We start from the raw sequence: 12,154 nt of genomic DNA, 5'->3' as shown, positions 1-12,154 counted from the left end.
CTTAATTAGTGACCATTTTAGTTGCGTGAGGAGCACTAGTATTTTGTTTAAGGCCTTTGACAGGGGCACAGGTTTAATGCTGCGATTTTGTGCACTAATATTTTGCTTTCGAGGGGCAGTTTTCCATCTTGATAGAAGTTATGGCGATTAGAGCACTATTGTTTTTGATGGCCAATTTCCCATCTCAAGAGGGGCAACATTTTGTTATTGCGAGAGGGGTATTTGTGTTTTTGAAGGGCACTTTTTTTTAAGAGAGTAGACATTTTTTTAAGCGGGATTATAATGCTGTCATGTGTGCGTTTGAGGGTCAGCTTAAGGGAGCAAATTTATGACAGCGAGAAATTTTGTTGGCCAGAGGAAATCCGCTCATAGACCTATCTGAGCTCCAAATAAGTGGGGGTTTTTTTGCGTGCTTTTTTTAGGTTTATGGCAGAAGAAACAAACACTTCTAAACTAACAAAAACAAACTCAAGCAAAACCGTTTGCAGAAAATGTGTTAATCATGTTTCATTCTGGTTAAAAAAAAGTTTGTAGGTTATTAAACACGGGAGTGTGGATAAGAAAGTATAAAACCAATGGTGAATGTAGTATGGCCGAGGCCAACGCATGTACATGTACACAGACAGATCTCACGGGGCTAGTACAATAATAGCAAGGCTTACGTGATACAGCAAGTTTCTGTCGTGGCACGTACATGTATATACCAAAGAACACTCTTTCCATCTCTTTTCAATCTCGTTATACTCACAACTGAACTATTGTATGCCATATTTGACCTATTCCTATTCTGAACCTTCATTGTGTTATCGTGCACACACGCTCTTTCAACTCGAGGCCGAGGCAGCGCGGTCAAAATAGTCTTTGCGACTTGTCAAGGGCGCATCTTTTACCATTCTTAATTCTGTTTTAAAATATATGCAATAGATATTTTGTAAGGTTCACTGGTGAAAATTAGGTTACGATAGGAGGTGACGTTAGCAAGGAAACATGAGACACCAGTTTCACGCAGTGCATGTACATTGTGAATTGTTTTCATGCATTTCCACCAAATATATAGCGAGAAACAAGTTGTAAACAACCGAACATTAACACAACTATACTCACGGTGCAGCAAGTGCAACAATTACTGCGGGCTTATGATTCAACCACACACGCAATCCGTGGGCTCCAACAATTGCTTTACTCTGTTAATAGGTGCAACAGGGAAACAGGCACGTAGACCCCTCTTTCAACAATGACAAGGCACGTTGGTACACGGTACGGATGGAGTCACTGTTATCGCAGCCGAGTGTACATGCATGGGCGTCGACAGGACTTTTATTTTCAGGGGCCGGGGGGCAAAGCACATTTTCCATTCAAAATCCCTGCTCTTTAGTTTCCAGCATATTCTCGATTAGTATTTTTTTGAGGGTGGACAGAGACATTTGCCCCCCCCCCTCAACCCCTTAAATTAACAGCAATATGGTTTTGCGCCTCTATTTTTTTTTCTTAACTCCTTTTTGCGGTGCTTTTCCGAGGGGCACCCCTTTGTGTGCCGCATGCTACTCACAGGTCACGCAAAATCTAAACTCTAAAAACTGTGTTTAGCAATTAAACAAAATCTTGCTTTCACTTTGTAAACATGTTTAGAAGCTAAACATTACGTGTTCAATTCCTAAACATCAATGTTCAATTGCTAACCCTTACAAAAAAGTTCTATAGAATTCTATAAGAAAGAATTCTATAGAAATTCTATAAAGCATTCTATAGAATTTTGTCTATAGAAATTTTATAGAGTTTCTTTAGAAGTCTTCTATAAGGTTTTATAGAGATTTTATAGAAATTTTATAGAAAAATGGGCCATAATTCTATACAGCGGTTTATAGAATTTTATAGAAATTATACCATTTCTATAGAAAAATGAACAAAATTCTATAGAAAGAAGGCTAGTTTTATTTAAAATTTTCTATAGAACTCTTTAGAAAATTTGGACTTTTTCTATGAAATATTTTATAGAACTCTATAGAATTTCATAGAGGTTTTCTCCAATTTCTATAAAAATATTCTATAGAACTCTATAGAAGATTTTGAACTTTTTCTATAAACTATTTTATAGAACTCTATAGAATTTTATTCAGAATTTCTGTAATTTCTATAAAAAATATTATATAGAACTCTATAGAAAATTTGGAACTTTTTCTATGAACTATTTTATAGAACTCTATAGAATTGTATAGAGGTTTCGAAATTCTCTAAAAACGTTTTATAGAACTCTATAGAAAATGTGTAGCTTGTTTTGCAACATTGTATAGACTATAGAACTCAATAAAGTTCTATAGAAGTTTGGCCCTTTTCTATAAGCTTCGCTTAATAGAATTCTTTAGAAATATGATACATGTAGGTTTTTCTATAGAACATTTAATTCAACTCTTGCAGACATTTTTACACATTTTCATTGAGAAAAATTTGGTTGAAAATTAATATAGATTTCGGTTAACTTCAAAATGTGACATAACCATGGCGTTACTCTTTATACTAAATAAAATCAGGAAAACAACCATGACACAATTACAGTTGGACAGACATATTCTGTTCTTTTAAAAAAAAATTCTTCCGAATTTACAAATTTGTGCATGTAGGGGATGAGCAGATATCTTTCCAGTGCAGTGTATTAAAATCAAAGGCACCAATAATGAACACAGTCTGTACAGTGTACACGGTTAATGTGGTGAAAAAATAGCAGAAGTTGGGCTAAAAAAAAATAAAATAAACACATTTATATATGAATTGTTTTCCTGAGAGGATACTATAAATTTGGCATGAAAGACACATGCATGAAAGACTTGTGATGGTTGCAACAATCCATGCCTATATTCAGTTTGTAAAACCATGCATAGACCTTTGTTGAAAGGCAATGGTATTCAGACACGTTTGACAACTAGAATTGGAAGTTTGAAGGAAAGTACTGATCGTAATTTCCAAGAGTCATTCTATCAAGCTGTGACATACCTGTATATCATTTGCATGTTCATTGGTGTATGTGTGGCAGTGCCAAGTTTTACTTGTGTATTTTGATAGTGTATTAACTAGGAGTAGCTCCCCTTAGAAAAAGAAAATCATTTTTGTTTTAGTTTGGATGTTCCCCCCCCCCCTTTTCCTGGTAGTGTGACCCCCTGTTTGTTTATTTTAGCCCACAAGTCCCCCCATATAAAAGCTGCCGCATTGTCATGCCAGAGTCATTATTACCCAGCAGACCAGCAGTGAGACAACTTAACATAGTCATATATTTCCTCCTACCTGGAGAGTGTCTTCCTAGCTGTTTCTTTTGTCTGCTAGTCCAGTCATTGGTGAGTTTTCATTACTTTTCTATTATTGTATAGTTCCAGTTTTATATTTGCCTTTATGATACTCATATATCCAGTTCAGTATCATTTTAGCTCCTTTTCAGATTGAGTTTTTTTCCTATACATGAAATCGTTTGTGTCTCCGCTCTTTTCTTAGAAGTCGTTTTAACTAGCCTTTTTGTTTAGAAACTTTGAAACTTTTGATTACTGTTTTAAGTTTTTATTCCAACTTGTTTATTCTTTTGGCTCATTTCTAAACATTTTAAGGTGTCCATTCTTTGAAAATATTGAAGTTGTGTTATTCTAATAAGTTTTGTAATATAAGTTTGTCCAAGTTTTAATTGCTTGAGTCTAGGATTACCTGCATTTAAGTTTCATGTGTATGTTATCCACAGAGTTTAAGTTCCTTTTTCTTGCATTTTGAGTGGATTTTCATATTTTTCTAGATTTTTTTAGTTGCTCTTTTTGACTACATGTACATACATGTACTTGTACCATGGAGCTATAAACACATAGACATAGACCTGTATTCATTTAGCCTAGACCATGCCTTAATCCTTAGTTCCCTCCTTCCTAGAAGTAATAGTTTATTGAGACAGTCCAGAGGATTTGCATATCATTATGAGGCCCATTGAACTGTGCAGTATCTTGCAGTCCTTAGTGTGTTAATCCCTTGTGCACACAGTGGCAAACTTGTATTTGGACCCTTTTGTTGCTTAGAGCATACTTTAGTACATGGACTGTAGTTTCATAGGAGTTTTGTTTTATAAGAACTGTTTTTAAATTGCCATTTGTTTCTTATTTTCTTGTTGCAGGTTTTTAGTTCATTCCTGTGCTTTTAGAGTCATTTCCTTTAGTGCTGTGTGGGTTTTCCTTTTGTTTTCTCCTTTTTTTTTCTTCTTTGGGTTTTATTATTTTAACTTAGTTTTTTTTATCAAATTGTTAATTTTTTTATCCCTGGCAAATTCTTTTGAGTGTTTTATACGTTGTTGATCCTGATTGAGATTTTTTGCCTTGAAGTATTTCTGGAAACTAGTTTTTGCGCTTAAGGATAGAAATTGTTCTTTTTTTGTTTGTTGGAAGTTTTTTTTTTGAGACTAAATTAAATTTTGTGAGAAGTCTATTTTCGTTTCCTTGATTCCTTTTTCTTTCTTTTTTTTGTCCCAGTTTAAAAAGCTAAATCGCGACATAATCATTGGAACCAGGTTTTTTTCTTAGTGAGTCATTTTTCTACGTTACATTTTTGGTGCCGAAACCCGGGATGATTAATTTTCTTTAGGAATTTAGCCATTTATGTTTTTTTAGCTGGGACATTTTTTTTCTTCTTTGACATTTTTTTAATCGAAACCCACACAGTGCTTTTTGGTTAATGAACTTGAGAAGTGCAGGGTGACTAAAACACCATGACGGAGGCCCTGACTCCGCTTCAGTTGTGTGGGTTTGACCCACTGCCTGACAGTCACAATCAAGTCAGAGAAAATGAACCGACTGATGTCAACCCACAGTCAACTATTTTGGGACTGCTGCAACTTCAAGCCAGTATGCAGCAAGTCATCCTACAACAGTTCCAGGAAATCAACGCACTGAAGGCAACGATCTCTCAAGTGATTGGTGAACAGCAACGGCAGAGAGACTACGTTCGCAGGCTGGAGTATGCCCTGCACCACTCCAAAGTAGTTCCAGAAGCCTCACCGGTTCCAGAAATCCCCAACCCACCGTCAGCTGCAGAGGTCCCCATACCCCAAGTCCCCACGAAAGAGCCAGAGCCTCAGATTCTGCACGCCCCTGAAGTCACCCCAAGAAGCCCTAGAGAAGTCCCTACCATTGCCCCGACCGTTGGCCAGTCTAGCCATGGTGATGGAGGCACCAGATGTGGACCAAGTCTACAGGCAGCCCAGCAGCAAGATCCAGCCATACAGAAGGTGGTGGATATGAAGCGGGCCAGTCCGAGGAGGATCAGCCGTAGAAAGATGGCCCATCAGCCAAAAGTGGTACAGAGACTTCTTCAACAATGGGATTGTTTGGAGGTGAAAGGTGGTGTTCTTTTCTTCAGGACAGGGCGCGGTACTCAAGCCAGGTACTTAACTGTACTTCCTCGTGGTATGAGGGAAGACATCTTCCGGCATCTCCATCACAACATGGAAACATGCAGCTATGGACAAGTGCTAAAGGTTGTGCGTCAGCGGTACTTTTGGCCAAGTCTACATAATGAGACAATGGGATACATGCGGCAGCATTTGAAGCGAGTGAGACAGCATGAGGTGTCAACCGCAGTCTCGCCTCCCAGTGGATTCCAGGACGAACCCTCCCCAGTTCTCCCTTCACACGAATCCCAAGACAAGCCTTCTCCAGCCTCTCCCCCACATCAGCTAGTTTCCAGTCTTCACACGATCACCACCAGCTACCCCAGGTTCGGTTGAAGATGACTGTCTCTCTAGCTCCGACGAATCTGTGGAGATTTTCACTAGACCTAGGCGTATAATCCGATCACCAGTCCGATTCTGAGATTAATTAATTTTGTATATAGAAGTATTTTTGTATGTAATTTTTTGTGTGTTGTCAGGAGCCAACATTTTAAAGATGGCGTGAGTGTGGCAGTGCCAAGTTTTACTTGTGTATTTTGATAGTGTATTAACTAGGAGTAGCTCCCCTTAGAAAAAGAAAATCATTTTTGTTTTAGTTTGGATGTTCCCCCCCCCCCTTTTCCTGGTAGTGTGACCCCCTGTTTGTTTATTTTAGCCCACAAGTCCCCCCATATAAAAGCTGCCGCATTGTCATGCCAGAGTCATTATTACCCAGCAGACCAGCAGTGAGACAACTTAACATAGTCATATATTTCCTCCTACCTGGAGAGTGTCTTCCTAGCTGTTTCTTTTGTCTGCTAGTCCAGTCATTGGTGAGTTTTCATTACTTTTCTATTATTGTATAGTTCCAGTTTTATATTTGCCTTTATGATACTCATATTATCCAGTTCAGTATCATTTTAGCTCCTTTTCAGATTGAGTTTTTTTCCTATACATGAAATCGTTTGTGTCTCCGCTCTTTTCTTAGAAGTCGTTTTAACTAGCCTTTTTGTTTAGAAACCTTGAAACTTTTGATTACTGTTTTAAGTTTTTATTCCAACTTGTTTATTCTTTTGGCTCATTTCTAAACATTTTAAGGTGTCCATTCTTTGAAAATATTGAAGTTGTGTTATTCTAATAAGTTTTGTAATATAAGTTTGTCCAAGTTTTAATTGCTTGAGTCTAGGATTACCTGCATTTAAGTTTCATGTGTATGTTATCCACAGAGTTTAAGTTCCTTTTTCTTGCATTTTGAGTGGATTTTCATATTTTTCTAGATTTTTTTAGTTGCTCTTTTTGACTACATGTACATACATGTACTTGTACCATGGAGCTATAAACACATAGACATAGACCTGTATTCATTTAGCCTAGACCATGCCTTAATCCTTAGTTCCCTCCTTCCTAGAAGTAATAGTTTATTGAGACAGTCCAGAGGATTTGCATATCATTATGAGGCCCATTGGACTGTGCAGGATCTTGAAGTTTATATGTGTTAATCCCTTTGTGCACACAGTGGCAAACTTGCATTTGGACCCTTTTGTTGCTTAGAGCATACTTTAGTACATGGACTGTAGTTTCATAGGAGTTTTGTTTTATAAGAACTGTTTTTAAATTGCCATTTGTTTCTTATTTTCTTGTTGCAGGTTTTTAGTTCATTCCTGTGCTTTTAGAGTCATTTCCTTTAGTGCTGTGTGGGTTTTCCTTTTGTTTTCTCCTTTTTTTTTCTTCTTTGGGTTTTATTATTTTAACTTAGTTTTTTTTATCAAATTGTTAATTTTTTTTATCCCTGGCAAATTCTTTTGAGTGTTTTATACGTTGTTGATCCTGATTGAGATTTTTTGCCTTGAAGTATTTCTGGAAACTAGTTTTTGCGCTTAAGGATAGAAATTGTTCTTTTTTTGTTTGTTGGAAGTTTTTTTTTTGAGACTAAATTAAATTTTGTGAGAAGTCTATTTTCGTTTCCTTGATTCCTTTTTCTTTCTTTTTTTTGTCCCAGTTTAAAAAGCTAAATCGCGACATAATCATTGGAACCAGGTTTTTTTCTTAGTGAGTCATTTTTCTACGTTACATATGTATGGAACAAACTTTATGATAATCTTTTTAAAAGTAATGTCCATTGTAGTTTCCGGAACTGACATCTTGTAGATTAGGATGATGATTCCAACTGATTGTTAAGGATGCATGGCGCTGCCTCCAATTTGCAGAGCCGGGGCAGAAGCAGTCAGACAGTCTTTGTCTTGTACATGCACGTACTGCAGCTCATCTCGGTAGTTTTTGGTAGATCATATCCATGCATAGCGCAAAGGATCATGGAGACAGGTAGATGTAGAATTCTAGATGTATCATTTGAGGAAGTCTGCAGTGGGGAAAATGAATTGTTCATTTTGTAAATGATAATTTTTACAAAAAAAGTGTGATGTTAATGAAATTAATGTCCACTAACAAACATGGCTATGATGACCTAAGAATCTTATTCCTCAATGCTGTTCTTATTCAGAATCTTATTCCTCAAACATGTCAAGTCAGCTGATTCTTATTTGTTGATTCGACCCTAGTTAAGTCATGGAGGAATACTTTCTCCATGGTTTAGGGAGGGAGTTTGGGCAGAAGTAGTCCCACTAACGGGGTCGCTAGAACTCCTTTTTGACATTTGGGATGTTGGTCTGTCGTAGCCAAGTACGACAGACCAACATCCCAAATGTCAAAAAGGAGTTATAGCGACCCAGAACATGGGACGGGCAGAATTGACCCATATTAAACAAGCATGACAAGTTACATGTACTTTTGTAGTTCTTACAAATTGATGTTCTCTTGCAATTTTGCTGAGGAAGGAATCTGGTAATCACGAACTGTATACCGTCATGACTGAGACAACAACATTGACAGTTTGTTATAAAATATTGATATAATGTCACTATTCTATTCTGCAACAATTTAAAGGGAAAATACAACATTTGCAAACATCAAAAAATAAAACTACCAAATCATTTTGAAATACCTTGCTGGACTGTTAGTGAATGACAGTGTAAAGCATCCTGTAAAATCATGGCACCTGGTATACTGTCATTTTCAAGAAAAGTGGTATTTTTGTATCAATTTCCAACGCTGATCGGCCGATCAGCGTTGGAAACAACTGGCTTTTTTTCAAATACTGGCCCCAATTGACCATCACACTTGTTTGCAATCGATTACAAACCTATGAATGGGTACGAGCCAGCTAGACTGGTTCCCTGACCTTACAATTCCCCAATGTATGTTAAAGGCTCTGTTTCTTCTTAAATGGAGTCAGGGAACCAGACTACAGGAAAATGATCGTTTTTCTTGGTTTTTATAGCATTTTCAAACACAAAACCTCAAAAAAGTCAGTGTAACTATATTTGCTATATATTTCCAACCCCCCAATTCCATCCATTTATGAAAATTACAGCAAAAGCAAATGATGTATATTCCCTTTAAGGTGGTTTTAAATCAAATCTTCTAACTCACCAGTCACCATCGTTTTCACCCAGACCCTTCACGTCTTCCGTAATTCTAGCAGAGTAGTACAGCACCGTGCAAATCATGATCATCCGGAGATGTAGGCAACATTACACCATGGAGGCACACAGTTAAATATCCATCAAATGTGTTTGCAAGAACAGCAATTAATTCTTGAAAGTTTCCATAGGCATGCACTTTACTGCCAACATTCATGGTTTGAGCAATTTCATCTCAAACTTCTTGTACAAACAAGTACAATCATGACAATACATCATGTATTTTTTGTTTCCAGCAAACCCATTCCTCGATCCTTCCCACCATAGCTCCATTGTCCACTTTGGTCCAACTGACTGAATTCAAATCTGCTACACAGGCAGTTTCTGTTCTGGTACTGACTGGTATGCAAGGTCGTGTGTACATGTACATGCCGTGCATGGAACTATAAAACATGTTGGGTGAGACTGGTTACCAGCGGAAGGCAATACAAGTGGTTGTAACCTGACCTTGCTTTTAGCAGGTGGTCACTTCTGGGTGTGGGGCTGGCCAGAGGGGGGGGGGGGGGGGGAATTGGATAAGTATGTAGCCTTCTGTTTATTCTAACTCCTAGTTTATCCAGTGCGTCTGGGGCGGGCTGCATAAGGAGGGGTATCCTGACTTGATGATTTTATTGCTACATGAAGTATGATATGTAATGTGATGTATGCTCTTTTTGAAGGATTAATTACAATAAAAATGCAGATGGAACTAAGTTTCTTCTTTCACATTTTAAAACTAAATAATTATTTCTGTATGTGCTTGAATAGTTCCTTCCTCCATGAATAGTCGTAGTTGTAAAAAGAAAACTTTCCTGCATAAAAAAGTACGCTATGTTATATAGCATGGTTCAAGCTATGCAAATCATGAGTAGTAACTCAAGATCGTGAATACATTACATGTAGCATGAATGGTTAACAGACAACCTCATTTCCTCGCTGGAAATGTATTGATGTATAGCTTCTATTTTTTTTTAATATTAAATGATAATCTTGTACTTTTCCATAGAAATATACTTCTCTATAGAATGTATGCTTCTCTATAGAAATTATACTTCTCTATAGAAATTATCTTTGTATAGAAGTACTTCTCTATAGAAATTATAGCTTTCTATAGAAATTTGGGGTCTATAGAAAAAAATTGTTTTAGAAATCTATAGAATTCTATAGAGTAAACAATTTCTATAGACTCCCTCTATAGAAATTCTATAGAGAATTGGCGAGCCTGTAGAGTTCTATAGAACTGTATAAAACGTTCTAAAGAATTCTATAGAACATTTTTGTAAGGGAAACACCATCCATCCTTACGCTACACGTGTTTAGATTGAAACATGTTTACAAAGTGATAGCAAGAAAGTGTTTAGAAAGTGTTTAATCGCTAAACACAGTTTTTGCAGTGATATCCGGTCGATGAGAGCTCAATGAGATCAGCGCTAAACGTCCTGTTTAGAAGACGGGGCTACGAGCGAATGTACACAGTCGACCCGTCACACAAGTGCGCCAAAAAGGGTGAAACGTGACCCTGCTAGTTTTAATTTTTTCGACACTTTTGAGGTTGCTCATACCCCATCGGACCATTTTATGGGGAAATTAAGCAAAAAATATGTATATTGACTTGTCATGGCCTCTTAAAGGTATGCAAATCCACAGAAATTTGCCATAAAATGTGAATAGTTGCAGAAATCTTCATAAAGCAAAATCAGACAATTTGCATTGAGCTACGGAGCTAAATTTTCACTTGGCTCTAGTTTATGGTTCATATTTAAAGGAAATTAAATCGGTTTTTATTTTTGTTGAAGTTTTTTATGAATAAATACTGACAATTGTGTCAAAATTGACATGAAATTTATGATTCCTGTGTTCAGCAATACGGAAACTAAGGATTGCCGTCGATTGCTGCCTAAAGTCTACTTATTTTATAATAGAGCAACTTGTTTGCATCATTTTGGTACCAAATTTAGCTGCGACAACCTGCGATACACGATTTTAGAGCAGTTTTTCTGAAGCGATCACCGTACGTTTTCGCCCCTTTTCTGAACTCCATATTACATGTGGCGCGCTTCACTGAGAAACACGACACCCGAGCAAGGCTGCGCTCGCCGGAAAAGTCGGTGTTGTGTAATATGATACCCCTATTAGATGTCTGATTGCGCAGTTGAAATTACAATGTACTTGGTGTCTCATATACTTGGTGTCTCATATGTTGTGATGAGTAGTACTGCCGTTAGTCGTCTTTAAATATGTATCTGTAAGCTGTGCCACAGTGCACTATGGCGTCTTTACCAAGAAAGCGATTATTTGAAGTTGCCACTTCTGTTGATGATGCATCAAACATTGAAAACTCTTGCCGTGGTTACTTAGAATTATTCATGGATGTGTTCAATGTTCCACAATGTGATATTCCAGAGGAGATTCGTCAGTCAGTGATGAAAAGCACTCGGGATTTCCTTTACAAACTGAGGAGGAAATGGGCAGAAAGCAGCCGAAACAAAAATAGTTTTGAGCGTAAGAACACACACTGGCTGAAAGGAGAGTTGTGTTTTGACACTAAAGTGGATGACTGGCTCTCAAGAAGAGGAACAAAACGAACGGTAACATTCGTTGAGGATGCCACATCATCCGAGCCTAGTACGTCAAAGGGTCGTCCAAAAAAAGACTGGTTGTCTTCGTCTAAGCGTACCAAGCAGAGGAAAGCACAGACACTCCTTCAAGAGCGAAGACAAAGCGAACTGCTCTTTGCAGCTTCTCAGGGGACGTATGGAAAAAACCCTGATTTGAGGTATGTTTTAAAGTTTACAATAATGACTCCAACCAAACCAACAAAGCTGAGAAAACTAATCTCAAAGGGATCTACCGACCCAGAACCTTTCACATCAGATGAGGCATTAGCTCTTTTGATAGAGACTGGGATGACCAAATCTTCTTATCAAACATTGAGGACTTCTGCTAAAGATAAGCATGCAGACATCTATCCCCCATACAACGTGGTTAGAGAAGCCAAACAAAAATGTTACCCTGAAGGTATCTCAGTTACTGAGGAATCAGCAAAGGTTTCACTGCAAAACCTTCTGGACCTCACTGCTCTCCGAATTATCGAACAACAGAAGGAAGAAGTAAATGAACTGCTTGAAGGTCTGGAAGATGAAGACCCTATCTCCTTCGATTTGACCTGTAAATGGGGTTTTGATGGCTCATCAGGCCAGAGTGAGTACAAACAAAGTTTCAAGTCCACAGATACGTCAGACGCTAGTTT

At 37.6% G+C, this 12,154-nt stretch overlaps 1 protein-coding gene across 2 annotated transcripts; it reads left to right on the top strand.

Moving 5' to 3' along the window:
* The first annotated feature begins 3,114 nt into the window (after positions 1-3,114).
* On the top strand, positions 3,115-7,461 carry LOC119735990. 2 transcript variants are annotated; one of them, XM_038209974.1, is made up of 3 exons: positions 3,115-3,326; positions 4,491-6,219; positions 7,386-7,461. In XM_038209974.1, the coding sequence occupies exon 2, from the start codon at positions 4,727-4,729 to the stop codon at positions 5,741-5,743; it is 1,017 nt and encodes a 338-aa protein (XP_038065902.1). In that variant the 5' UTR covers positions 3,115-3,326; positions 4,491-4,726; the 3' UTR covers positions 5,744-6,219; positions 7,386-7,461. The 2 variants fall into 2 exon arrangements, with proteins under 2 accessions (XP_038065902.1, XP_038065901.1); XM_038209973.1 differs by lacking the exon at positions 7,386-7,461 and adding an exon at positions 7,033-7,133.
* Positions 7,462-12,154: the final 4,693 nt, after the last annotated feature.

Source organism: Patiria miniata, unplaced genomic scaffold, assembly GCF_015706575.1.
Source record: "Patiria miniata isolate m_02_andy unplaced genomic scaffold, ASM1570657v1 HiC_scaffold_29, whole genome shotgun sequence".
Lineage (NCBI taxonomy): Eukaryota > Metazoa > Echinodermata > Asteroidea > Valvatida > Asterinidae > Patiria > Patiria miniata.
This window is presented reverse-complemented; position numbering and strand designations above follow the sequence as displayed.

Bases quoted from the DNA above. Each gene is read 5' to 3' on its own strand.
- LOC119735990 (XM_038209974.1), top strand. From the start codon at position 4,727: ATGACGGAGGCCCTGACTCCGCTTCAGTTGTGTGGGTTTGACCCACTG.